Here is a 27,125-nt window from a genome sequence, read left to right as displayed (position 1 = left end):
TCCTGCTGTAACAGAGTTCCAAGTTGAGTTGCTTCAGGGGTCTGATGTTAGACGCATCAATGACATGAGCTGGTTTTAAGTGATTAAGCACCTTGGTGTTGGCTGAGGGGAGGATGCTGCAGTTAGACCACCTTACTGGTCACTGGGATTTGAAGGATCTTGTGGAAATGCTGCTGTTGGTGCTTCTCCAGTGCTTTATGCTGCTGCTGCAGGTCATCCAAGTCTCTGAAGCTTATTGAACACTGCTGCCCAGTAAACATGAGCTTAGTCTCAGGTTTGAGATTCTGTTTCTAAAATACTCTTTCCCCCAGTCAGCCAAAGGCTGAACTGGCACGTTGGAGACCATAATGAATTTTGTTGCCTCTGTCTGTCTTTATCGAGAGGTGGATCCCAGGATACAGAAAATAATCCATATTTACCAGGATCTCAATGTTGCTCTTCATCCTTGCTGTTAACTAACCGAGCTCCTCCTGGGAGTCTTCGGAACTCCCTGCAGGCATTGCCCATCTTTTACCGGGACTTACTCAAAGTCTGGGACACGGCTGCCTGGTGCTGCAAGTCTCCCCGTCTGGAGTAGCGGCTATCGTTCGGGAGCTGCTATTCAGAAAGCCGCTCCTCCACCAGTACAATTTCAGGTGGGTTGACCAGTGTCAGGGATGTGCTGGGTGGCAGAGGAGTGGGCTGGATGACACCCCGTGAACCAGCCACGCGCGGTAGTGGACATTCAGCTTGTGGCCAATGCTATTCACGATCTTAAAACGGTCGTGCTTGGCCCTGATGTCACACGGGATCTCAGGGAGGCACAGTCAGTAGAATCCCAGAGCGTACACCTGCTTGGGCAGAATTTCACATTGGCCTCAAGCCCAGACCTCCCTTCCTGAGTCTGGAGCCCCACAGTTTGAGCTGCCTCAATGAAATTCCCTCTGTGCCCTTTGCCACTGCATGGAGGCATTTCCTGTACAGGTTGCTGCTGCACACCTTCACTATGATGTCCTCGCCTATCGCCTGGATACACCTTGGCGGGGGCCTTGTTGCCATCCGGCCGTGGAGGTCCCGCTACCAAGGGATCCTCCCCCACTACCTCAGTGACCTGGGGTGGAGGGCGGTGCATGCAGCAGTTTCGTAAAACCGTCGGTTGCACTGGTTCACGGGCTCCCAAGAAAGCTGCCCTTTTTGCGACCTTGCAGAGTCCCTGAGCCATGTCTATGTTGAACGTTATAGACTGCTCTCCCTTTCTACTTACCTCAAAAACCTGTGACTGATGTTTTGTTTGCACTTCAGTTCCGCGTTCCTGATCTATGGACCCAGTGCGGAGGGGGACAGGGAAGGCAGAGAACCTCCGCTTGAACCTGTTCCTGGGCCTGGCCAAACTTGCCATAAATAGGTCCAGGCAGCAGATGACTAGAGGGGTCTTCTAACCCGACTATCTATCCCTCTACCACTGCTACATGCACGGTTGGGCGCCTCTGGAGAGGGAACATGCAGCATGGGGGAATTCATTGAGGCCTTCCATGCTTGTTGGGCACCGCAGGGACTGGGGTGCATCATTGACCCCTTTAATCACATTTCAGTTGATGTTAAGTTTCCTTTGTCTTTTGTTATGGGTGGTTCCCCTTTTGGGGGCTGCACCTTTTAATTTGCCCCTCAGTTTATTTGATTTGGTTGGTCAAAAAGATTGACTAATCTAGCTCCATACCCACAATTGGACCAGAGGTACTTGCAAAAATACCTTCCATTTGATTTTTAGTTTCTTATGAGCAAATACTTCCTTTCAGCATCAATCCACAGGGGTATAGCTGAAATTGGAATCAATGGCTTTAAACAATGATATCCTGTGAATATAAATCATACATCATGTTTCCTCAGCATAGCTGCTTTATTTAGGCAAAATTAGAATTGTTTGCAACAGGTATAAATTATTTTTATTGCAATTTTTTTTAAGAAAGAGAGAATGACAGGCAACGCCTCTCCAAAATAAAGTCCAGGAACAGCACTCCATTCCAACAATAGAGAGTCACAGACTAACTTTCGTAGACAGAGGTTACAAGATGAGAATACAGCTGAGAAAATAATGAAGGCAAGTTACAGGAAATCTCCTCAATTTGGCTCACAACCAACTCTGCTGTTTCATCGCCATTTTGAAGCTTGTGGCTGGTTTCAATAAAGCTTGTTCCTAAATGAAAGTTGTGTGTGTTGCTGTGATTTCCAATCAGTGGCTCAAATCTGTGGCTTTTCGTTCCCCTTCATTTTCCACCAACATGCGTGCAAACCTCAAGTGAAACGGGCAAATTCAGCAAACCAGTGCCTTCTCCAACCAGACAGGAAAAAAAAACAGGTCAAAAAGAACATAAGAACATAAGAAATAGGAGCAGGAGTAGGCCATCTAGCCCTGCAGCAACGAGGCCTTGGGATTGGCCTCCAATCCCAATCAGAGAATGTTTACAGCCTGTCATAGGCTAACCCCACCCCTCCCCAACCCCACTTCTGTCCCACCATCTTTTCCCCATGGCCTTGCAATTTTTCTCTCTTCAGATAATTGTCTAACTCTTGTTCTGAATCTGCCTCCAGATTTGCAGGAAGGGTGTTCCAGGTCCTCATCACTCAAGGCAAAACTGTTTTTCCTTGTGTTGCTGTTGCTTCCTTTACCAATCATCTTAAAATCAGTATCATCTGGCGCTCAAGCCTTCAGCCAACTGGAACTGGGTTTTCCCATCTGCTCTGGCCAGAACCCTCATGATTCTGAATACTCTACCAAATCTCTTCCTTTTTTATTAATTCATGGGCCTCACTGGCTAGCTAGCACTTATCGTTCATCCTTAGTTACCCTCCAAGGGCAACTGAGAGTCAACCACATTGCCGTCTCTGGAGTCACATGTAGATTAGAGCAGCTAAAAGTGGAAGATTTCCTTCCCCAAAGCATCTTACTGAATCAGATGATTTTTTTAAAAGTTAAAGTTTATTTATTAGTCACAAGTAAGGCTTATATTAACACCACAAGTAGTTACTGTGAAATTCCCCTAGTTGTCATAGTCTGGCTCCTGTTCCAGCCAATTCACCTAACCAGCAAGTCTTTCAGACTGTGGGATGAAACCACGCAGACACAGGGAGAACGTGCAAACTCCACACAGACAGTGCCCCGAACTGGCAATCAAACCCGGGTCCCTGTCGCGATGAAGCAGCAATGCTAACCACTGTGCCACCATGCTGCCCCTGCCATTGTCGACTGCCAGTTTTTCCGACAATGGTTTCGTGGTCATCAGTTGATTCTTAATTCCAAATACCTTTTATTGAATTCAAATTCCACCAGCTGCCATGGCGGGACTTGAACCCAGGTCTCGGCACAGTAGCTGAGTCTCTGGATTAATAGACTAGTGATAATACCACTAGGCCACTGTCTTACATCTTCTCTTTTGCAGGAAGGACAACCCCACCATCTTCGATCTATCCAGATAAGTGAAGTTCGGCCCACGTCCCACAAATTAACTTTCTTTTAAATTACAAACTGAACACGAGATGATCACTCATGTAGAAATAAAGAAAGAATAAGGCAAGTAAAGAGTTCTGTAGGCCTAAGATCCTGATTAAGAATGTGTCTTCATACAACACTGAAGATGCGCTGAGGGCAAAAGGTATAAGCAAAAAAACAGCAACTTGACAAAACATTTATCCTGACATACAACCTTGGGAAGCAGGAAACATTGCTGATGGAAGAAATGTTTGCTTTTAAAGCCTTTTAAAATTAGAATTGTTGAGCTGTGGCAAGACAGTGAAACTAAACTATCAGAAATAAACAGAGAAACTGCAGGCAAAGAGAGATACTGGTATTTGGATAGACCTTGGAGGCTGCCCAAATTAGATTAGTTGGGACCAAGTGTTCCAGGAAGTTCTACAAACATCTTTATCTGGGGGACTGCCTGTGAGGGGCTTCACACAGTGGAAAGTCATTGAAAGAACGACAGAGCACTTTCAGTGCAGGGTCAAACCTCATGGTCCAGGCAGACAGTTCAGACGGTAATTTTAAGAGTGGTTTCAGAGGATGGTATGGCCAGTCAATCTCAGGTCTGTCCCCAGAGTCAGGGCACAAATGGTTAAACACACCAGAGACACTTTACTACAGATGGGATCTTAACCAAAACGGTGAAAGGAGAATCTACAAATGCCGAAAGCGGTCCCCTCAGGTCATGGTAAAAATCAAAGCCTGATGAATGTATTTGAAAATTCCAATGTCAAATAGCGCCAAAGTTTTTATTGGCTGGACATTAAATAACAAAGCTGTTTGTTTTTGTTTTCATTTTCTTCCTTCAGAACCCAGTCAATCTATAATCGCTTTCGATCTGTGTACATTTTAAATCTTTGCTGTGAATACAAATAAACCACAATCCCATTACGTAAAACAACCTTCTGAGTCAGTCATTTTTCTGTTTTCATTTGTGGGCCAAAGTGAACAAAATCCAGAGTGTTCTAAAACGTTAACGGTTCAGCTCGAAGTTCCTGTATCCACACCATTTGGGTCCAGCAATATTCTTTTAGATAACCTGTTTAAATTCACCTTGATGCCACACTTGATCCCGAGCTGAGCTTCCAGCCTTGTATTCATGCCATGACAAAGGCTGCCTTTTCCCAACTCAGCAGTATCACTCCACAGTCAGCCCTGTCTCAGTTCATCTGATGCTGAAACCTTCATCCACACCTTAGTTCCTTCCACATTTGTTTCCACACACTCAAGGCTGGTCTCTCACATTGGGGCGGCATGGTGGCACAGTGGTTAGCACTACTGTCTCACAACACCAGGGACCCAGATTCAATCCCAGCCAGGGATGCCTAGATCTGTTGGAGTTTGCACATTTTCTCCGTGTCTGCGTGGGTTTCCTCTGGGCGCTCCAGTTTCCTCCCACAGTCCAAAGATGTGCATGTTAGGTGGACTGGCTATGCTAAAATGCCCCCTTGTGTCCCAAGGTGTATAAGTTAGGGAGATTAGCAAGGTAAATCCATGGAGTTACCACAATGGGGGGCTGGAGTTGGGCAAGATGCTTAGTTGAAGAGTAGGCGTGGGTTCAATGGGCCGAATGGCTTCTTTTGCACTGTAGGGATTCTATGATTCTACCCTCTATCTTGTCTTAAAGCACAAAGTCCCATTCCCCTATCATTCCTGTGCTTACTGACCTTTATCGGCTCTCAGTCAAGCAATGTCTTCATTTTAAAAATTCTCATCCTTGTTTTCTGTAATCTCCTCCAACCCTCCGCAATGTCTGCACTTATTTCATTCTGGCCTCTTCCCAATTAGAATCACTCCAACACTGGTGGTCATGCTTCCAGTTGCTTCAGGCCCAAGCTCTGGGATCCCCTCCCTGCAACTCTACGCCTGGTTTTCTTCCAGAGACACTTATTAAAACCTACCCTTGGACTGAGCTTGTGGCCATTGGGCCTGATTTCTGACCTTATAATGATGTGGCTTGGTTTGTTTACTTTGTTTTATCATGCTCCTGTGAAACATTTTAAGAACTTCCATTACATTAAAAGGGAGGCTGTTGTTTAGACACATCCAACATTGATCGGCTATGTAGCCAACACCTTCAAATTGACTGCTACCATCAGTGAATAATTATGGGTCAATCATTATTGTGAATCAGCCTCAATAATGAGGCAAGATATTAAAAGGTTTCAAATAAACAATGAGTTATACATTCCTTCTGGGTCATTACTTCACTGCTTTTAAACCCTCAGATAAACAGACCAGGCTTCTCCAAGATCTTCTGAACCTCACAGTAATGTAGCATTGAGACAGTACATCACACTGCAGCCCAAAGAAATCTAAACAGCATACTGACAGACATGAGGTCACTATCACATGATCGTGCTGCTTCCTGCAGGCAACATTCGGAATGGAGCAGCTCTTCAATAACATACAGAATTTTCACTGTCGCATTTCTAATGCACAAGCGTCCTGGTCACTTTTTTCTTTAAAATCATAGCTCCTCAGGTGATTACTCAATCTGTGCCAATATGCAGCAAGACCAAGACAACATCCAAGTTTGGGCTGCTAAGTGACAAGTAAAACTCACACCACACAAGTGCCAGACAATGACCATCTCCAACAAGTCAAAATTCTCCTCGACATTCTGTGGCATTATCATCGCTGCATCCCCCATTATCAACATTCTGGGGGTGGTTACCATTGACCAGAAACTAAACTGGACCAGACTGTTCGGGTCAATGTATAAATACTGTGGTTGCAAGAGCAGGTCAGAGGCTGGAACTTGAATTTTTTTATTCATTCACAGGATGTAAGTGTTACTAACTGGGCCAATATTTATTGCCTAGCCCTAATTGCCCTTGAGCTGCCTCCTTGAACTGCTGCATGTGGTAGAGAAACACCTACGATGCTGTTAGGGCGAGAGTTACAGGATTTTGATCCAGTGACAGTGAAGAAACAGGGATATTGTTTCATGTCAGGATGGTGAGTTACTTGGGAGGAAGCTTGCTGATGGTGGTGTTCCCATGCATGTGCTGCCCTTGTTCTTCCAGATAAAGGCTGCAAGTTTGGAAGGTTGTTGAAGAAGCCTTAGTCAATTGCTGCAGTGCATCTTGTAGATGGCACACACTAGTCACTGTGCATAAGTGGTGGATGGAATGGATGTTGAAAGTGGTGAATGAGATAATAATCAAGTGAGCTTCTTTGTTCTGGATATCAAGCTGCTCGAGTGCTATTGGAGATGCACTCAACCAGGCAAGGGGAGAGTATTCCATCACACTCCTGACCTGTGCCTCAGATAGTGGACAAGCTTTAGGGAGTCAGGAGGTGCGTTATTCGCTGCAGGATTCCCAGCCTCTGACCTGCTCTGGTAGCCACAGTATTTATCTCTCTAGTCCAGTTGAATTGCTGGTCAATGGAAAATTCCAGGGTGTTGACAGTGGGGGATTCAGCAATGGTAATGCCATTACATGTCAAGGGAAGATGTTTAGATTCTCACTTGTTGGACGGCACAGTGGTTAGCACTGCTGCCTCATCGTCCCAGGGACATGGGTTCAATTCCTGCCTCAGGTGTCTATCTGTGCAGAGTCTGCACGTTCTTTCATGTCTGTATGGGTTTCCTCCACAGTCCAAAGATCTGTGGATTAGGTTGATTGGCCTTGCTAAATTGCCCCTCAGTGTCAGGGGACTAGCAAGGGTAAAAGGTGGGGTTATGGGGTTAGGACCTGGGTGGGATTGTGGTCAGCACAGATTCAATGGGCTGAACAGCCTCCGTCTGCACTGTAGGGATTCTATGAAGATGGTTGTTGCCTTGCATTTTGTGGCACAATTGTTACTTGCCACTTGTCAGCCCAAGCCTGGATATCGTCCAGATCTCGGTGCATTTAAACATGGACGGCTTCAGTATCTGAGAAGTCACAAACGGTGCTGAACATTGGTGTACATCCCCACTTCTAACTTTATGACAGAGGGAAGGTCATTGATGAAACAGTTGATGATAACTGGGGTCAGGACACTATACTGAGGAACTCCGGCAGTGATGTCCTGGGACTAAGATGATTGACCTCCAACAACCACTTTCCTTTGTGCTCGGTATAACTCCAACTGGTGGCGAGTTTTCTTCATGATTCCCATTGACTCCAGTTTTGCTAGGATTGCTTGAGGCATCTTGAGAGGAATTGCTTGATAGAGCAGACGCAGCACAGTTTCGTTAAGGGGAAGTCGTGTCTGACAAATTTACTGGAGTTCTATGAGGATGTGTCTAGGGCGGTGGATAGAGGAGAGCCGGTGGATGTGGTCTTTCTTGATTTTCAGAAGGCGTTTGACAAGGTACCTCACAAGAGGTTATTGCAGAAGGTAAGGGGACATGGAGTTGGGGGTAGGGTGTTAGCGTGGATAGAGGATTGGTTGTCAAATAGGAGGCAGAGAGTGGGGGTCAATGGGTGCTATTCGGATTGGCGGATGGTGACTAGTGGAGTGCCCCAGGGGTCGGTGCTGGGGCCTCAGCTATTTACCATTTATATAGATGATCTGGAGGAGGGAACCGAGTGTAGGGTGTTGAAATTTGCTGATGACACCAAGATTGGAGGAAAGGCAAATTGTGCGGAGGGTGTGGAGAGTCTACAGAAGGATCTAGATAGGCTGGGTGAATGGGCCAGGAAATGGCAAATGGAATTCAATGTTGGCAAGTGCGAGGTGGTCCACTCTGGTAGGAATAATGGTAGGAAGGATTATCATTTACGTGGCGAAAAACTGCAGCAGGCGATGGTGCAGAGGGACCTCGGGGTCCTTGTGCATGAGTCGCAAAAACCCAGCTTGCAGGTGCAGCAGGTGGTCAGGAAGGCGAATGGGATGCTGGCCTTCATAGCGAGGGGGATTGAATATAAAAGTAGGGAGGTCTTGCTGCGGCTGTATAGAGCATTGGTGAGGCCGCAGCTGGAGTACTGTGTGCAGTTTTGGGCGCCGTACTTACGCAAGGATATTTTGGCCTTGGAGGGAGTGCAGAGGAGGTTTACTAGGCTGATGCCGGAGTTGAGGGGGTTGAGCTATGAGGAGAGGCTGAATAAACTAGGCTTGTACTCGTTAGAGTTTAGAAGAATGAGGGGAGATCTCATTGAGACGTATAAGATGATGAATGGGATGGATAGGATAGAGGTGGAGAGACTCTTCCCGCTCAGAAAGGATAATAGGACTAGAGGGCACAGCCTCAAGATAAAGGGGGGGGCGGTTTAGAACGGAGTTGAGGATGAACTTCTTCACTCAAAGGGTGGTGAATCTCTGGAATTCTCTGCCCGTTGAAGTGGTGGAGGCTGCCTCGCTAAATATTTTTAAGAAGCGGGTTGATGGGTTTTTGATAAGCGAGGGGATTAAGGGTTATAGGGAGAGGGCGGGAAAGTGGAACTGAGCCACGACAGATCAGCCATGATCTTATTGAATGGCGGGGCAGGCTCGAAGGGCTAGATGGCCTACTCCTGCTCCTATTTCTTATGTTCTTATGTTCTTATGCTTAACGCTACTTCCTGTCAAATACAACCCGAATGTCAACGGTGTCACTCTCACTTCACCTCTGCAATTCAGTTCTTTTGTCCATGTTTGATCTAAAATTCCAATGTGGTCAGGGCTGAGTGGCCCTGGCAGAATCCAAACTGAGCATCAGTGATCAGGTTGTTGCTAAGGCAGTACCACCTGATAGCACTGTTGATGACACTTTTCATTATTTTGCTAATGGGAATAAGCCACCTTCTGACTCCCCAAAGCCTGTCCACAATCTAAAAGGCAGAAGTTAGGAATGTGATGGAATACTCTCCACTTGCATAGATAAATAGGCCTCCAGTAACATTCAAGGAACTTAGCAACATCCAGGACCAGCAGTCCCACTTGGTTGGCACCCCATCCACAACATTCCCACCATTGTTGCACAGTGGCAGCGACTTGCACCATCCAGAAGATGCAGTGCAGTAACTCACCAAGGCTCCTCGATGACACTCTCCAAACCTGCAACCCCTACTACTGACAAGAACAAAGCCAGCAGGTACATGGCACAACACCTCCTGCATTTCCTCTCAATGTCACTCGCCATCCTAACTTGAAAATATATTGTCCTTCCTACAATGTTGCTGGGTTAAAATCTGAGACTCCCTCCATAACAGCACTGTGGGTGTACCTACAAGCACTGCAGCAGTTCAAGGAGGAGGCTCAATGATAGCTTTCTCAAGGGCAATTAGGGATGGGCAATAAATACTGGTATGGTCCGTGAAGTCCAAGTCCAATGAACAAATTGAAAAGTAATGGCTCTCTCCACACTGCACAGAAACAGGTATTTTCTCAAAAGATAACAAAATTGTAAGAACAACCATCGCAAGCCCTCTTAATAATGACTTCAGAATGGGACTCATGAAATCTTGGAGAATGCCACCTCTCAGCCAAGGCAGTTGATAAACAAAAGCGGCACAAGGAAGCGGATATGAAGCAAGGAAAGGTAGACTCTACTGTATCATTAACTGTGCTATAGTTAGAAAAGAAAATAGGCTCGCTCCCCTATTATACAGCTGAATTTTGCTGTTCCTCTCATGTCACAGGAGTATAGGATCATGAATAGACAATTCAGCCCTTCAGACATGTTCCAACATTTGAATAGGGAAATCATAGTTAATCTGCTCACAGATCATCTGAAGAAATACATGTCCAGAAAGCAATAGAAAACATTGATTACATTTCTCAGGTTACTAGATATTCCTTGACATTTAGATGGTTCGATTTGGCTGGGGTTGGAACTTGCCATTGGAGTAGTAACTGTCCTTATGCCCTTGGAGTTGGATGTTAAATTCCTCTGTCCACCTCCAAATTAGTCTTGACCTTCAACCTTGCATTTAGATGGATTCCATTAGTTCAGAGGTTGAGTTTCTTTGACCATGGAGTCAGTTGAATCATGCAATCCCCACAGTGCAGAAGGAGGCCATTCAGCCCATTGAGTCTGCACTGACCACAATCCCACCCAGGTTCTATCTCCATAATCCCATGCATTTACCCTAGCTAATTCCCCTGACATGAGGATCAATTTAGCATGGCCAATCAACCAAACCTGCACATCTTTGGACTATGGGAGGAAACTGGAGCACCCGGAGGAAACCCATGCAGACACGGGGGAAACATGCAAACTCCACACAGATGGTGACCCAAGCTGGGAATCGAACATGGATCCCTGGCGCTGTGAGGCAGCAGTACTAACCATTGTGTCACCATGCCACCTCATACACCCAAATCTCATGCCCTTTTGCTAAACATTTGGATTTCCACAGAATTACATCCTCTCCACTTAGCTAAAGTTACAGTAAGCAGAGGGCAAATGGTGAATGGAGAATTGAATTTTTCACACAGAAAATGACTTTGTAACCCCTTCATAATCAGAGTGGGAATGATCTGAAACTCACTGCCTACCAAGATGATGGAAGCAGAGATTATCCATGGTTTCAAAATGGAATTTGATGGAAATAAATTTGTGGAGCTAATGGGGGAAAGGGGCAGGAAGATGGAATGGGATTGCTTGGATTGCTCTACAGAGAGCTAGCATTGACTTGATGGAAATTAGAATTAATAAGGAGAAAAAGTCACCGATAGGTGTAGTTTATAAGCCACCAAATAATAACGTCATGTTGGGGTAAGCAATAAACGAAGAAATAACTGATGCATGTAAAACTGATACGGTAATTATCATGGGGGGACTTTAATCTTCATGTCAATTGGTCAAATCAGATTGGTCAAGGCAGCCTTGAGGAGGAGTTCATAGAATGTATCTGCGATAGCTTCCTTGAACAATATGTAAGAGAACTTATGAGGGAGCAAGCTGTCCTCGATCTGGTCCTGTGTAATGGGACAGGAATGGTCTCACAGTTAGGGATCCTCTTGGAAGAAGCAATCTCAGTGTGGTTGAATTTAAAGTGTAGATGAACAGCGAGAAGGTAAAATCCAATATCAGTGTCTTGTGCTTAAAAAAGGAGACTATACTGGGATGAGGGAGGAATCGGCTCAGGTAGACTGGGAGGAAAAACTTTATGGTGGGATAATTGAAGAGCAGTGGAGGACTTTCAAAGTGATTTTTCACAGTGCTCAAAGTATATACCAGTGATAAGGAAGGACTGTAGAAAAAGAGAAAATCTAAGGAAATAAAGGAAGGTATCAAACTGAAAGAAAATGCAAAGTGGCAAAGATTAGTGTGAATCTAGAGGATTGGGAAATCTTTAAAGGTCAACAGAAAGCCACAAAAAAGCTGTAAAGAAAAGTAAGATAGATTATAAGAGTAAACTAGAATATGAAAACAGAAAGCAAACGTTTCTACAAATATAGGAAAAGAGTGGCTAAGGTAAACATTGGTCCTTTGGAGGATGAGAAGGGGGATTTAATAACAGGAAGTAAGGAAATGGCCAAGGCACTGAACAGCTGTTTTGTGTTGGTTTTCACAGTGGAAGACACAAATAACATGCCAGAAATTGATGCCAAGAAGTTTATGGTAGGTGAGGACCTAGAAATGATTATCACTAAAGATGTAATGTTTGGCAAGCTAATGGGGGCTAAAGGTGGACAAGTCTCCTGACCCCAATGGAATGCATCCCAGGATACTAAAAGAGATGGTGGGGGAAACAGCAAATGCACCAGTGGTAATTTACCAAAATACGCTGGACGCTGGGGTGGTTCCCCCAGATTGGAAAACAAAGTATGATGCCATCTGTTTTAGTATCCTGGGATGCATTCCATTGTGGTCAGGAGACTTGTCTACCTTTAGCCCCATTAGCTTGCCAAACACTACATCTTTAGTGATAATGATCGTTTCTAGGTCCTCACCTACCATAAACTTCTTGGTATCAATTTTTGGCATGTTATTTGTGTCTTCTACTGTGTAGATAAAAGGCGGGTAACTATGTCCAGTTAGCTTAACTTCTGTAGTAGGGAAAATGCTTGAATCTATCATCAAGAAAGAAATAGCCAGACATCTGGATAGAAATTGTCCCATTGGGAAGGCACAGCATGTATTCATGAAAGGCAGGACATGTTTATCTAATTTAGTGGAATTCTTTGAGGATATTATGAGCAAGGTGGACAATGGGAAACCTGTGGACTTGGCATATCTGGATTTCCAGAAGGCATTTGACAAAGTGCCGCACAAAAGACTGCTGCATAAGATGAAGGTGCACGGCATTACGGGTAATGTATTAGCATGGATAGAGGATTAGTTAACTAACAGGAAGGAAAGAGTGGGCATAGATGAGCATTTTTCTGTTTGGTGATTAGTAATTAGTGGCGTGCCTCAGGAATCAATGTTAGGACTGCAATTGTTTACGATTTACATAGATGATTTGGAGTTGCGGACAAAGTGTAGTGTGTCAAAGTTCACAGATGACATCAAAATGAGTGGCAGAGCAAAGTGTGCAGAGGACACGGAATGTCTGCAAAGGGATATAAATAGTTTAAGTGAGTGGGCAAGGGTCTAGCAGATGGAGTACAATGTTGGCAAATGTGAGGTCATCCAGTTTGGTAGGAATAATAGCAAAATGTACTATTATTTAAATGGTAAAAAAATTGCAACATGCTGCTGTGCAGAGGGACCTGGGTGTCCTTATGCATGAACCACAAAATGTTGGTTTGCAGATACAGCAAGTAATTAAGAAGGCAAATGGAATTTTGTCCTTCATTGCTAAGGGGGATGGAGTTTAAAAACAGTGAGGTTATGTTGCAGCTGTATAAGGTGCTGGTGAGGCCACACCTGGAGTACTGTGTACAGTTTTGGTCTCCTTACTTGAGAAAGGATATACTGGCACTGGAAGAGATGCTGAGGACATTTACTAGGTTAGGTTCCAGAGTTGAGATCATTGGCTTATGGGGAGAGACTGAGTAGACTGGGACTACACTCATTGGTATTCAGAAGAATGAGGGAGGATCTTATAGAAACACAAGATTATGAAGGGAATGGACAAGATAGAAGCAGGGAAATTGTTTCCACTGGTGGGTGAAACAAGAACTAAGGGGCATGGCCTCAAAATAAGGGGGAGCAGATTTAAGACTGAGTTGAGGAGGAACTTCTTCACCCAAAGCATTGTGAATCTGTGGAATTCCCTGCCCAGTGAAGCAGTTGAGGCTCCCACGTTGAATGTTAAGGCAAAAATAGATTTTTGAGCAGTAAAGGAATTAAGGGTTATGGTGAGTGGGCGGGTAAGTGGAGCTGAGTCCATGAAATGATCAGCCACGATCCTACTGAATGGCAGAGCAGACTGGAGGGGACAAATGGCCTACTCCTAGTTCTTATGATGGGCCAAATGGCCTCCTTCTTTGCCACGACGAGCTTTGACTCCAAATGACCTCTCCATAAACTTGGTAACAACAACAGTTGCCTGGATAGTGTACGTAATGACAACAGTTGCCAGCACTACTCAATGCCAATGGAACAGTTACTCATATAAAATTAAACCAGTCTGTTCTTGTCCTTATTTTAAAAAAATGGGAAAGGGCAAGTAACAGGAATTAGACGGCGATTTCAGGGTGTAATCTAAACTGGGAGCTCAGGGACCGTTAGAAAAGTCCTCCTGGTGAATTACCCCCTCGGAGAGGGAGGGTGGCGGTCCTGCAATGATTCCAAAGGGTGTTGAAAACCGTTTCGATCCCAGTGTTGCCCCGGCTCAGGATTTGCAGAGTTCGGAACTGCATCACAGCAGAAATGACACCCAAAACCCAGTGAGATTGAGTGACAAGCCAGGCTTGTCAAAAACCACACTTCTGGGCTGGTAGCTTGGCAAAAAGAGGGAAGTCTTTGTTTTTGTTGAAAAAAAAATTAGTTTCCCACCCCAGAATGTTACCAATTTAGATAACACTTTAAAGAAAAGACAAAGGGAAATAATTTGGGGGTGGGGGCCAGAGAAGAAACTGATTCTGTGGAATGCTTCCTTGGAGACTTTCTCTCCTAACATTCCGGGAAGTTGACCTGAAACAGACACTGCAGTTACAGGGGAACAGGGCCAGATAACTAACTGAAACTTTCAGCCTGACAAACTTTCTGCGAACCCCAAGTGGATTCATTTTGAGGAATGACACACAGACCGTGGCGACACCACGAAAAACAGCAACATTAGAGGACAGAGAAACCCGCCGCCAGAAACCACCGGGAGGAACAGAAGTCTAAATAAAAAGAACAGAACAAAAAGTACTCGGGAATAAAACGATTCCCGTTCTACTCACCCCAAGGAGGCAGACTTTTAATTCTCGGATAGCCATAATGAATTTATGAAGCTTGTGTCATGCTATCTGCAGCCTGGGCTCTACCCAGATTCATCTATTAAAGAGCGCTGTTAACGCCTTTAACCTTGTCTCACCCCCTCCAAAGCAGCCAGTTCCCTCTCAGAGAACGGAAACTATTCTGCAATAACTCTCAACTCCCAACCATCACGTGGTACTCGCCTCTCTCTCCCTTTCTCAGCCCCTGCTCCCAACCTCAAGTCAAAGAACATCTTTTTCCTTCTGTTTCCCAAGTGAGGGTGACCGAGAGAGGGTGTGTCCACCTGCCTTCATTCAAAGTCCGCATTCATTGCCCTGGTCAGAAGAAAATTCTGCACACCGACCTCAATCCTTTTAAGTCTGAATTGAGGGAAGATGCCGAAGGGACCAGAGACGTGTAAAGATGAGATGCAAGTCTGTAATTTAACCTTAAACAAATTCCCCGTCTTTTGCCAGCGCCCCACAACCACTGTGGAACTCTTTCTGTCAGGTATCGCTGTTCATAAATGCCACAGTTGTTCCCAGTTAGGAATCTCTGCTGAATTTTTATGCAGTGTTCCCATTCACCTTATTGTGTTCACCTTATCCACTGCCCTGATTATAAAAGGTAAATCGGAATACCATCAGTGATGGTGAATAGGAGCAGATGTAGTGATTTGATTTGATTTATTTTTGTCACATGTATTAGTATACAGTAAAAAGTATTGTTTCTTGCGTGCTATGCAGACAAAGCATACTGTTCATAGAGAAGGAAATGAGAGAGTGCAGAATGTAGTGTCACAGTCATAACTAGGGTATAGAGAAAGATCACCTTAATGCAAGGTATGAGTCCATTTAAAAGTCTGATGGCAGCAGGGAAGAAGCTGTTCTTGAGTCCATTGGTATGTGAAATCAATCATTTGTTCTGGCACAGTTTATCTCCATTAGATCTAGGCTTCGCTGGCTAGGCTACCGCTCATTGCCCTTGAGAAAGTGGTGGTGATCTGCTTTCCTGAACCCCTGCAGTTCATACAGTGTAGGTACACCCACAATGCTGTTAGGGAGGGAGTTCCAGGATTTTGACACAGTGACAGTGAAGGAATGACAATATATATCCAAGTAAGGTGGTGAGTGGAGGGGAACTTGCAGGTGGTGATGTTCCCATTTATCTCCTGCCCTTGTCCTTCTGGATGGTGGTGTTTGTGGCTTGGAAGATGCTGTCTTAGGAGCCATGGTGAGTGCCTGCTGTGCACTCTGTAGATAGTACACACTGCTGTCATTGTGAGTCAATAATAGAAGGAGTGGATGTGGTGCATTACCCTGGATGGTGTGAAGCTTCTTGAGTGTTGTTGGAGCTGCACTCATCCAGACAAATGGAGAGTATTCCATCACACTCCTGACTTGTGCCTTGTAGATGATGGACAGGTTTTAAGGAGGTGAGTTACTCACCGCAGCATTGTGGCTCTTGTAGCCACAGTATTTATATGACTAGTCCAGTTCAGTTTCTGACTAATGGTCACCCTAGGATGTTGACAGTAGGGATTCAGTGATGGGAATGTCATTGAATGTTAAGTGTCGATGGTTAGATTCTGTCTTGTTGGAGTTGGTCATTGTCTGGCATTTGTGTGACATGTATGTTACTTGTCACCCCAAGCCTAGATATCGTCCAGGTCTTGCTGCATTTGGACATGGACTGCTTCAGTATCTGTGTTATAATGTTCCAGATGAAGGATCATTGACCTGAAACATTAACTCCCTTTCTCTCTCCACAGATTCCACCAAAGCTGCTGAGTATTTCCAGTATTTAGTTTTCACTTTCAATTTTGAGTATCTCCAGTATTTTGCTTTTGTATTGGCTCGCTATCACTTCTCTTTCAACAATAGCCACCTTCTCTCCAACTGGATTTACCTTATTCATCTTTGTTGCTCTCCATTTCCTTCTTAGGGTACTTGGTCAAAACTCACCTTCACAGCCACATCTCCCTGAAATTATCCAGCCCTCCTCACCACCCCCCCCCCCCCAAAATAAATCTTCAAACCCACCTCCACCTTTCCCCAGCACTGCACGTGGGACTGGGGTGGTGGTAAATACTGTTCAGAGAGGGAGGGACTGAACACTTTTTGAGCGGGCAAATGGGATGAACATTGATAAGATGAGGAAGGAATGAACATTGGCTGAAGGATGGGATCAATGTTGGCGGGAGAGGGTGTGGGAGCTCAGCTGAGTGAACGATGGGTGAACGTTGATCACGGTGTGAGAGGGTTAAACATTACCTGGGGGAGTGGTCAGTGTTTCTAGCGGTGGAGGGGGAAAATTGGCAAGAGGTTCAGGGTGCAAACTCTACCAGGGGAAGGTGGGGTGAACATTGTCGGGAGAGGGGGGTGAACGTTGCCGGGAGACAGGGTGAACATTGCTGAGAGAGGGAGGCAGACATTGCTGGGGTGAGCGTTGCCGGGCATGCAAGTGGACATTGCCGGGAGAGGGGGGTGAATATTGCCGGGCATGTGAGTGGACATTGCCGGGAGAGGGGGGTGAATGTTGCCAGGAGACGGGGTGAACATTGCTGAGAGAGGGGGCAGACATCACCAGGGAAGAGGGTGGATACTATTACTTACGTCGCGAAAAACTGCAGCAGGCGACGGTGCAGAGGGACCTCGGGGTCCTTGTGCATGAGTCGCAAAAACCCAGCTTGCAGGTGCAGCAGGTGGTCAGGAAGGCGAATGGGATGCTGGCCTTCATAGCGAGGGGGATTGAATATAAAAGTAGGGAGGTCTTGCTGCAGCTGTATAGGGCATTGGTGAGGCCGCAGCTGGAGTACTGTGTGCAGTTTTGGGCGCCGCACCTGCGCAAGGATATTTTGGCCCTGGAGGGAGTGCAGAGGAGGTTTACTAGGCTGATACCGGAGTTGAGGGGATTGAGCTATGAGGAGAGGCTGAATAAACTAGGCTTGTACTCGTTAGAGTTTAGAAGAATGAGGGGAGATCTCATTGAGACGTATAAGATGATGAATGGGATGGATAGGATAGAGGTGGAGAGACTCTTCCCGCTCAAAAAAGACAGTAGGACTAGGGGGCACAGCCTCAAGATAAAGGGGAGGCGGTTTAGAACGGAGTTGAGGAGGAACTTCTTCACTCAAAGGGTGGTGAATCTCTGGAATTCTCTGCCCGTTGAAGTGGTGGAGGCTGCCTCGCTAAATATTTTTAAGAAGCGGGTTGATGGGTTTTTGATAAGAGAGGGGATTAAGGGTTATGGGGAGAGGGCGGGAAAGTGGAACTGAGCCACGACAGATCAGCCATGATCTTATTGAATGGCGGGGCAGGCTCGAAGGGCTAGATGGCCTACTCCTGCTCCTATTTCTTATGTTCTTATGTTCTTATTTTCTTATGGATATTGCCAGGAGAGGGTGATGAACATTGCCGGGAGAGCGAAATGAACATTGCCAGGGGAAGGAGTGATCATTGCCAGGTGGGGGGTGAACACTGTTGGAGAATGGGGGGACATTGCCCAAGGAGGGCATGAGCATTGTTAGGGGTGGGGATCTACATTGCTGGGAGTGGGCGGTGTTATACGTTTCTGGGGGTTGGGGTGAAGGATTTGGACATTGCTGGGGGTACAGTCATGCATTCAAATTCCATTGATTTACTTGAGAATTTCACTGGTTTGATAGCTGCTATGAAAAACTCTAAGTTAATCCATGTAAAAATTAGGGTAAAAAAGGAGAAAACATCTGAATTCTCTCTGCTTCTGGCCATTTGATCCCACTGTCATTGAATCATTGAGCAATGTGAGCAGGATAAACCTGATCATTGGAAGTTTAAACTTCCCAGGTAAGCACCGCAGACATTCACACATTTGGACTTCCTCAGGATCTAGACACATCAGCAAGGTAATTTGAATCAGAGGCACCACATATCAGAAGATTTGGGACAATATCACAAATACACAACAGATTTGTCAACATCTGAAAACAAAACAGATTTGTAATCAAGGTATAGATGAAAGAACTGGATATGGATCTAGCTAGTGAACCATGTAGTTCAGACAAATTATGCAAAGAGAGCTCTGAGTAGATGAGAGAGAAAATATAAACGTAATGTTGGTGGGGTGAGATGAAGTCACTTGGGACAATGTTTGTCTGGAGCATAAACACTGGCATAAAATGGTCTGTTTCTGAGCTGTAGACTCAATACATTTCTATGTAACTGGATACTGGAAAATAAATAAGCTATTTTATTCAAAACTAAGGAGAGAGAGCAGACAGAAATAAATAGTCAGGTGTGTGAATTAAGATTATCTGTTAGATGCTGAAGTCTTCACATGATCATATTTGCATACTTGTCCGTTTGCTGTATATCTTATTGATTTCTAAATAATGCAGAGATTTAGTTCTAAATCCAAACAATTTATTTACTGAACTTTAAAACATCTCAGAACTTACAAGATTTCCAACACTCCCATGTTCACAGCTCAGAGTGTAAAACCTTTCTGGTACTTTCTACAGATTTCCTTAGCTCTCTAGCTCCACCCACAGGCTTAAGCTATCAAGCAGTGTCTAAGGATCAGTTACCAGATGAGCGTAATGAAATATAGATGTAACAAACTATCTAAATTAACACTATCTATATCATACACACTCCATCTCCTCTGAAATAAAATTTGCTACAGTTACTTTTTCTGTGACATGTCTATTTCCAGCTCCTATTTATTTCCTCTATGTCATGGCTCTATACCAAATCAACCTCCAAATAGAATTCTGTTTCATTATCATTTTTCCTACTCAGAATCTTTGTTGATACCACCTACATTCTACATAGGCCTTTCTTTGTTGACCTTACCTCACAAGTAAATCATGCCTATTAATAAATGTCATCCTTCAGATTGACAAAAGTGTTGTGTGAAGCTGGTGATCTGAGATTGATGAAGTGTTGCAGTAGCAGCTCCTGCATTAATAAACTGTTCTGAAGCAGAGGATCAGACTGTGAGTTTCTCCAGTATGTAGCTTCTGGCATGGACTGGATCTTCATTAATTATCTAGTCTTTTAGATAAAATGTGTTCCCCAAATCATAGAATCCCTACAGTGCAGGAAGAGGCCATTTGATGCATCAAGCCTGCACTGACCACAATTCCACCCAAACCCTATCCCCATAACACCATGTATCTATCTTGCTAATTCCCCTGACGCTAAGTGACAATCTAGCATGGCCAATCCATCTAATCTTTACATCTTTGGACTTTGGGAAAAAAAACTGGAGCACCTGGAGGAAACCCACACAGACACTGGTGGTGGGGGTGGGAGGGGAATGTGCAGACTTCACACAGACAGTCACCTGAGGCCAGTATTGAACCCGGGTGAGCAGTGCTAACTATTGTGCCGCCGTGCTACCCCTCAGAACTATAAGATCCCAGAGTACCATTTCAAAGAAGAGCAATGGCCAGGATCCAGGCCAATACTTGGCCCTAATCAACACCACTATCAAATCATTGATCACAATGTTGTTTATGGGATCTTGCTGGATGCAAATTGATCCCATGTTTCCTATATTACCAAAATGACAACACTTCAAAACTACTTCACTGGCTGTAAAACACTTTTAGAAAGATCCTGAGTTCATGAAAGGCATCATTTGATTTGATTTGATTTATTGTCACATGTTAGTACACAGTGAAAAGTATTGTTTCTTGCATACTATACAGACAAAGCATACCATTCATAGAGAAGGAAATGAGAGAGTGCAGAATGTAGTGTTACAGCCATAGCTAGGGTGTAGAGAAAGATCAACTTAATGCAAGAAAAGTCCATTCAAAAGTCTGATGTCAGCAGGGAAGAAACTGTTCTTGAGTCGGTTTCAGACTTTTGTATCTTTTTCCTGATAGAAGGTGGAAGAGAGAATGTCCAGGGTGCGTGGGATCTTTAAATATGCTGGCTGCTTTTCTGAGGCAGCGGGAAGTGTAGACAATGTCAGTGGATAGGAGGCTGGTTTGAGCAGTGGACTGACCCATTCATGAGCCTTTGTAGTTCTTGCTGTCTTGGACAAAGCAGGAGCTATACCAAGCTGTGATACAACCGGAAAGAATGCTGCCTATGGTTCAAGTCTTGTTTTCAGCTTGGAACGATCAGGTCTGCAATTTGCAATCCGAAACGGGCCCTAGCATCATTAAGGATTGCATGAGAAACGTTTGCTTGAAGAATTCCACTCTCAAAGCCACTTGTACTAAATTTCTGTTCGTATATAAACCAAAGAAGTTATAACAGAAAGAGTTCTTAAAATTAAATGTGGGTGGATAACATCAGTTACATTTTTGACTTACCTTGTTAATGCTTGTATTTTCTTGTTGAAATTAGAAGATAATCGTTTTGTTAATTTTATGAGTGGGAAGAAGGAAGACTCCTTAGTTGAAGGTAAGAAACAAGCACATTTCTCTAATAAAATGCTTCACATGCAGTGTGATAAGAAGGAAGACTGATGGTGGGTGGAATTTTCCAGCCGTGCTCGCCCCAAAACCGGAAAATCCTGCCCAAGGTCAACGGACCTTTCCATGGTCTGCCCCTCGTCTGCTCCGATTCCCGCAGTTGTTGGAATGGGAAAATTCATCCAAATGTTTATTTTCCTATAAGGAAGTTGCATGTCCTTTTCAACCGCCTACAGCAGGCCAACTTCTCAATGACAATATAATTGTCTGCCAAACTCTCGAAAAGCATTGAAGACTCATGGTCCAACTTTGCCTTTGGTGCCAATAGAGAATCAGAGTACCATTAGTCAACATGATTTGCTTTGGAGCAACATGGAGACCAAACAGTAATAGGAATTGTGAGTGTTACACATTCACATGAGTCATTTCCATGAACAACTTTGGTCACTCTATTATAGAAAGGATATTATTAAACCAGAAAGAGCGCAGAAAAGATTTACTAGGATGTTACCAGGACTTGATGGTTTGAGTTATAAGGAGAGGTTGGATAGAGTGGGACATTTTTTCTCTGAAGCGTAGGAGGCTGAGAGATGACCGTATAGAGGTCTATAAAATAATGAGGGGCATAGATCAGCTAAATAGTCAATATCTTTTCCCAAAGGAAGGGGAGTCTAAAACTAGAGGACGTAGGTTTAAATTAAGAGAGGAGAGATACAAAAGTGTCCAGAGGGGCAATTTTTTCACACAGAGGGTGGCGAGTGTCTGGAACAAGCTGCTAGAGGTAGTAGTAGAGGTGGGTACAATGTTGTCTTTTAAAAAACATTTACACAGTTACATTGGTAAGCTGGCTGTAGAGGGATATGGGCCAAATACGAGCAATTGGCATTAGCTTAGGGGTTTAAAAGAAAGGATGGCGTGGACAAGTTGGGCTGAAGGGCCTATTTCCACGCTGTAAACTTCTATGACTCTATGATAGAATATCATAAAGGGATGTGAAAAAAGAAGAAAGTTTGAAATTTGATATGTTTGGCAACTGCGAGACAATCATGCCAGTGAAGACAATAATGAGGGCTAAGTGGGGACATGATTGGACATGCGCAGCAGAAGTTTGGTTGAACTGAAATTTGTGGAAGGTGGAAGCTAGCCAAAACAATGGAAAAAAATAAATTGGGAGGTGACAAAGGCATTGTTCTTAGTGGAGGAAGAGCTTAGTTAAGGGGCAGAAGCATGCAATGCTATGGAAGGAGAAGTAAATAGTCATTTTGATAGAGAATGTATGAAGGAGAAATCTCAGGTCAGAATCAGATAGGGTATCAGTGTTATGAAAGAGATATTTACAACTGCAAAGATCATCAATAAATAAAGCAACATTATTAAGCTTATTTTACTCAAATGTGGTGGCCTGAAGGAAAACGTGAAAGATTTTTATATTCTGTGAAAGGTAAATTCTAAAGCAGGATGAGAACAATGGTTTAAAGATGAAAGAGGAAAAAACATTTGACTTGATTTGATTTATTATTGTCACATGTATTAACATACAGTGTTTCTTGTGCGCTATACAGACAAAACATACCATTCATATAGAAGGAAATGAGAAAGTGCAGAATGTAGTGTTGAAGGTGAGTTTGGAAACTGTGCAAGGAAGGAATGGCCACATAACATCCTGTAGTGTGCTGTGCTGAGGGAGAACAGTGAAAGATGCAAAGTGAGCCATGTCCAGAAACCCCAGAGAAGTGTCTGTTTGTTCAAGATAGCAAGAAGAAACTTGGATTTTCATTGCCAAGTGAGAGGGAGAGAGAAACCCTGTGAAGCCCTCTTACAATAATGGGCACCTTGCCAGACTGAAATGTTATAGAATTGAGTATCTATAGGGACTTTTGCCTAAAAATGGGTATTTATTCATGAATCTAAGTAGAAATCTTTTGGGGAAATGTTTATAAGATCAATTTGTAACTGTATAAATATAACCTTGTGTATTTAAGTTTTCTTTCGTTAATAAATTTTTAAGTTAATATTTAAAATCTCCAATTGTGACATTGTAATTTTTTTACTCCAACTCTTTTTCCTAACAAAATAAAAATTGCGAATTGTTGTGATAGCTTGCCCAAGTTTCCCTTTCGGATTTGGTCAGCTGGCCAAATCGTAAGACCATCGAGTTCTCATATCAATTACAGTAATTCAATGGAGGCCAGTCTCCTGATCTTGCCCATGGTTGAAGCAGATTGATAGCCCTCCAATCGATTCCCTTTGATGGAGAGAAATGCTTATTTAATGGGCTATGGGCTTAATATCAAAAAGGGCTTGAGTGAAAAAAGGCCAGGTGAGTTCGTTTGAAAAACAAGGTAAAATAACAACAAAAAAAAAAATTTTTTTCAAAACTACTACAGTGAATAATGGAGGGGCATGTGATGTGTGGTTTCTGTATGATGTGGGAACTGGTGGACCCCAGGGTCCATCCCAGTGACCATGTCTGCAGTAAGTGCAGGTTGCTGGAGGAGCTCCAGCTCAAGGTAGATGAGCTGGCCTCTGAGCTACAGACGCTGAGGCTCATCAGGGGGACAGAGGGTGCCATTGTCAATGGGGTGCAAGTGACATCCACCCCCCCTAGACTGGCTAACTCTAAGGGTCAGGGACAAGAGGGGGCTGCTGGGAGGAGGAAGGGGGGTGAGGAGCGGAGGCCTCAGCCTCTTAATCTGCATAACAGGTTTGAGGTTCTTGCTTCCAGTCTGGAAGAGGACGAGGCAGGTGAGGTTGGTGAGCAAACTGCACACGGTACAGTGATGCAGCAGGACATAGGCAAAGAGAGGGGGAAAAGGAACGTAGTAGTGATTGGGGATAGTGGGGTGAAGGGTATTGACACTGTCCTTTGTCGCAATGACAGAGTGCACAGAAGGGTGTGTTGTCCGCCTGGTGCTCGGGTACGGGATGTCGCAGCTGGGCTGCAGAGGAACCTGGAGTGGGGGGATGAGAATCCGGTCGTTGTGGTACATGTGGGTGCCGGCGACGTAAGCAAAATGCAGACTGAGGATCTGGGGAGGGAGTATGAGAAGCTGGGAATGGAATTAAAAAGTAGAACCGACAAGGTGGTTATCTCTGGGCTACTGCCTGAACCGAGTGCAGATGGGTGTAGGGTTGACAGGATTAAGGAAGTGAATGGGTGGCTCAGGGATTGGTGTGGGAGGAATGGGTTTGAATTTATGGGGCATTGGCACCAGTATTGGGGTAGGTGGGACTTGTTCGGGCGGGATGGGGTTGGTCTGAACCGTGCTGGGACCAGAGTGCTGGCGAATCGAGTAAAGAGGACTGTAGACAGGGCTTTAAACTAATTTGGGGGGGGAGGGTGCGAGGGTAGGTGATGTTACGAGGTCTAAAGTTAAGGAGAGGGTACAGGTAAGGGAAGAGGCCGAGGATGTCCCAATAATAGAGGGAGTAGGGGGCGTGAGTATAGTTGGTGGCGTTGCGGCAAATAGGGTCCAGGTGAAGGCTGGGATGAAAGCGCTTTATCTGAATGCACGAAGCATTCGGAATAAAGTGAATGAGCTGGTGGCGCAGATCGACACAAATGGATACGATCTGGTGGCCATTACAGAGACGTGGCTGCGGGGTGACAGGGACTGGGAGCTGAATGTACAGGGCTATCAAGTGTTTAGGAAGGATAGGCAGGAGGGAAAAGGGGGTGGCGTAGCTCTGCTGATTAAGGATAGCATCACGGTGGTAGCAAGGGATGATATTGGAGCCAAGGAGCAGAGGGTGGAATCGTTGTGGGTGGAGATTAGGAACAGCAAAGGGAGGAAGACGCTGATGGGTGTCGTCTATAGGCCCCCGAATAATGATCTGGAGGTGGGGCGGGCTGTTAACGCGCAAATAAGTGCGGCGTGCAGGAATGGGACGGCCGTAGTTATGGGGGATTTCAATCTGCATATTGATTGGTCGACCCATGTTGGACGCGGGGGGCTCGAGGAGGAGTTTTTGGAATGCTGCCGGGATAGTTTCCTTGAACAGTGTGTGTTGGAGCCGACGAGGGAGCGAGCTATCTTGGATCTGGTGCTATGTAATGAGGCGGGTAGAATTAGGGACCTTGTGGTGAAGGATCCTCTTGGGGAGAGTGATCATTGTATGGTGGAGTTTCTGGTGCAGATGGAGGAGGAGAAAGTGGGTTCCCGGACACGCATCCTCTGTTTGAATAGAGGGGAGTACGGTAGGATGAGAGAAGAATTGGCGAATGTGGACTGGGGGAGCGCGTTGGAGGGAGGGTCTGTTGAGGAGCAGTGGAGGATCTTTAAGGAGATCTTTCTTGGTGCTCAGCGGAAATTTATTCCGATGGTCAAAAAGGATAGTAGGAAGAGAGGTAATAAGCCGTGGATAACGAAGGAGGTGAAGGAAAGTGTTAAATTAAAAGGGGAGGAATTTAGAGTAGCTAAGAGTAGTGGGAGAGATGAGGATTGGGAGAGGTTTAAATGTCAACAAAGATTGACAAAGAAGTTGATAAAGAAGGGTAGGAGAAACTATGAAGCTGGGCTAGCGCTTAATATAAAAAAGGATAGCAAGAGTTTTTATAAATATATAAAAAGGAAGAGGCTGGCTAGGGTGAATGTTGGTCCTTTAGAGGATGAGAAAGGGGACCTAGTGGTAGGGGATGAGGATATGGCTAACTTTTTTGTTTCTGTCTTCACGGAGGAGGACGTGAATAATTTGCCGGGTGTTAGCGATGGAAAGGTGGTAGGACTGGAGGGTCTTAATGACATTACTGTTACTAGAGAGGCGGTGCTCGACAGACTGGAGGGACTGATTGCGGACAAGTCCCCAGGACCGGATGGAATGCATCCGAGGGTTCTGAAAGAAATGGCGGAGGTGATAGTGGATGCCTTGGTGGTTATTTTCTAGACGTCGCTGGATTCCGGGGAAGTGCCGGATGATTGGAAAACGGCTAATGTTACGCCATTGTTTAAGAAGGGTGCCAGGCAAAAGGCAGGGAATTATAGGCCGGTTAGTTTAACGTCTGTGGTGGGTAAAATGTTAGAATCTGTCATTAAGGAGGAAATTGCGAGACATCTTGAAGGGAATTGCTTGATAGAGCAGTCGCAGCACGGTTTCATTAAAGGGAAGTCGTGTCTGACAAATTTACTGGAGTTCTATGAGGATGTGTCTAGGGCGGTGGATAGAGGAGAGCCGGTGGATGTGGTCTTTCTTGATTTTCAGAAGGCGTTTGACAAAGTACCTCACAAGAGGTTATTGCAGAAGGTCGAGGGACATGGAGTTGGGGTTAGGGTGTTAGCGTGGATAGAGGATTGGTTGTCAAATAGGAGGCAGAGAGTGGGGGTCAACGGGTGCTATTCCGATTGGCGGTTGGTGACTAGTGGAGTGCCCCAGGGGTCGGTGCTGGGGCCTCAGCTATTTACCATTTATATAGATGATCTGGAGGAGGGAACCGAGTGTAGGGTGTCGAAATTTGCTGATGACACCAAGATTGGGGGAAAGGCAAATTGTGCGGAGGGTGTGGAGAGTCTGCAGAAGGATCTAGATAGGCTGGGCGAGTGGGCCAGGAAATGGCAAATGGAATTTAATGTTGGCAAGTGTGAGGTGGTCCACTTTGGTAGGAAGAATGGTAGGAAGGACTATTACTTACGGGGCGAAAAACTGCAGCAGGCGACGGTGCAGAGGGACCTCGGGGTCCTCGTGCATGAGTCGCAAAAACCCAGCTTGCAGGTGCAGCAGGTGGTCAGGAAGGCAAATGGGATGCTGGCCTTCATAGCGAGGGGGATTGAATATAAAAGTAGGGAGGTCTTGCTGCAGCTGTATAGGGCATTGGTGAGGCCGCAGCTGGAGTACTGTGTGCAGTTTTGGGTGCCGCACCTGCGCAAAGATATTTTGGCCTTGGAGGGAGTGCAGAGGAGGTTTACTAGGCTGATACCGGAGTTGAGGGGGTTGAGCTATGAGGAGAGGCTGAATAAACTAGGCTTGTACTCGTTAGAGTTTAGAAGAATGAGGGGAGATCTCATTGA

General features: G+C 45.0%; 1 protein-coding gene across 1 annotated transcript in view; it reads right to left on the bottom strand.

Moving 5' to 3' along the window:
- rab31 (RAB31, member RAS oncogene family) overlaps positions 1 to 14,965 on the bottom strand; it is an 84,371-nt gene extending 69,406 nt beyond the window's left edge. The window contains exon 1 of the mRNA XM_080194663.1: positions 14,696 to 14,965. Within this exon, the coding sequence (XP_080050789.1) occupies positions 14,696 to 14,731 (36 nt within the window). The 5' untranslated portion in view covers positions 14,732 to 14,965. The remainder of the gene's footprint in view (positions 1 to 14,695) is intronic.
- Between the last annotated feature and the right edge of the window lie 12,160 nt (positions 14,966 to 27,125).

The sequence above is a fragment of the Carcharhinus amblyrhynchos genome, chromosome 8 (genome assembly GCF_965287045.1).
Source record: "Carcharhinus amblyrhynchos chromosome 8, sCarAmb.v2.hapA, whole genome shotgun sequence".
Taxonomy (NCBI): domain Eukaryota; kingdom Metazoa; phylum Chordata; class Chondrichthyes; order Carcharhiniformes; family Carcharhinidae; genus Carcharhinus; species Carcharhinus amblyrhynchos.
Note: the sequence above shows the minus strand (reverse complement) of the source record. Positions and strands in the feature narration are given on the sequence as shown.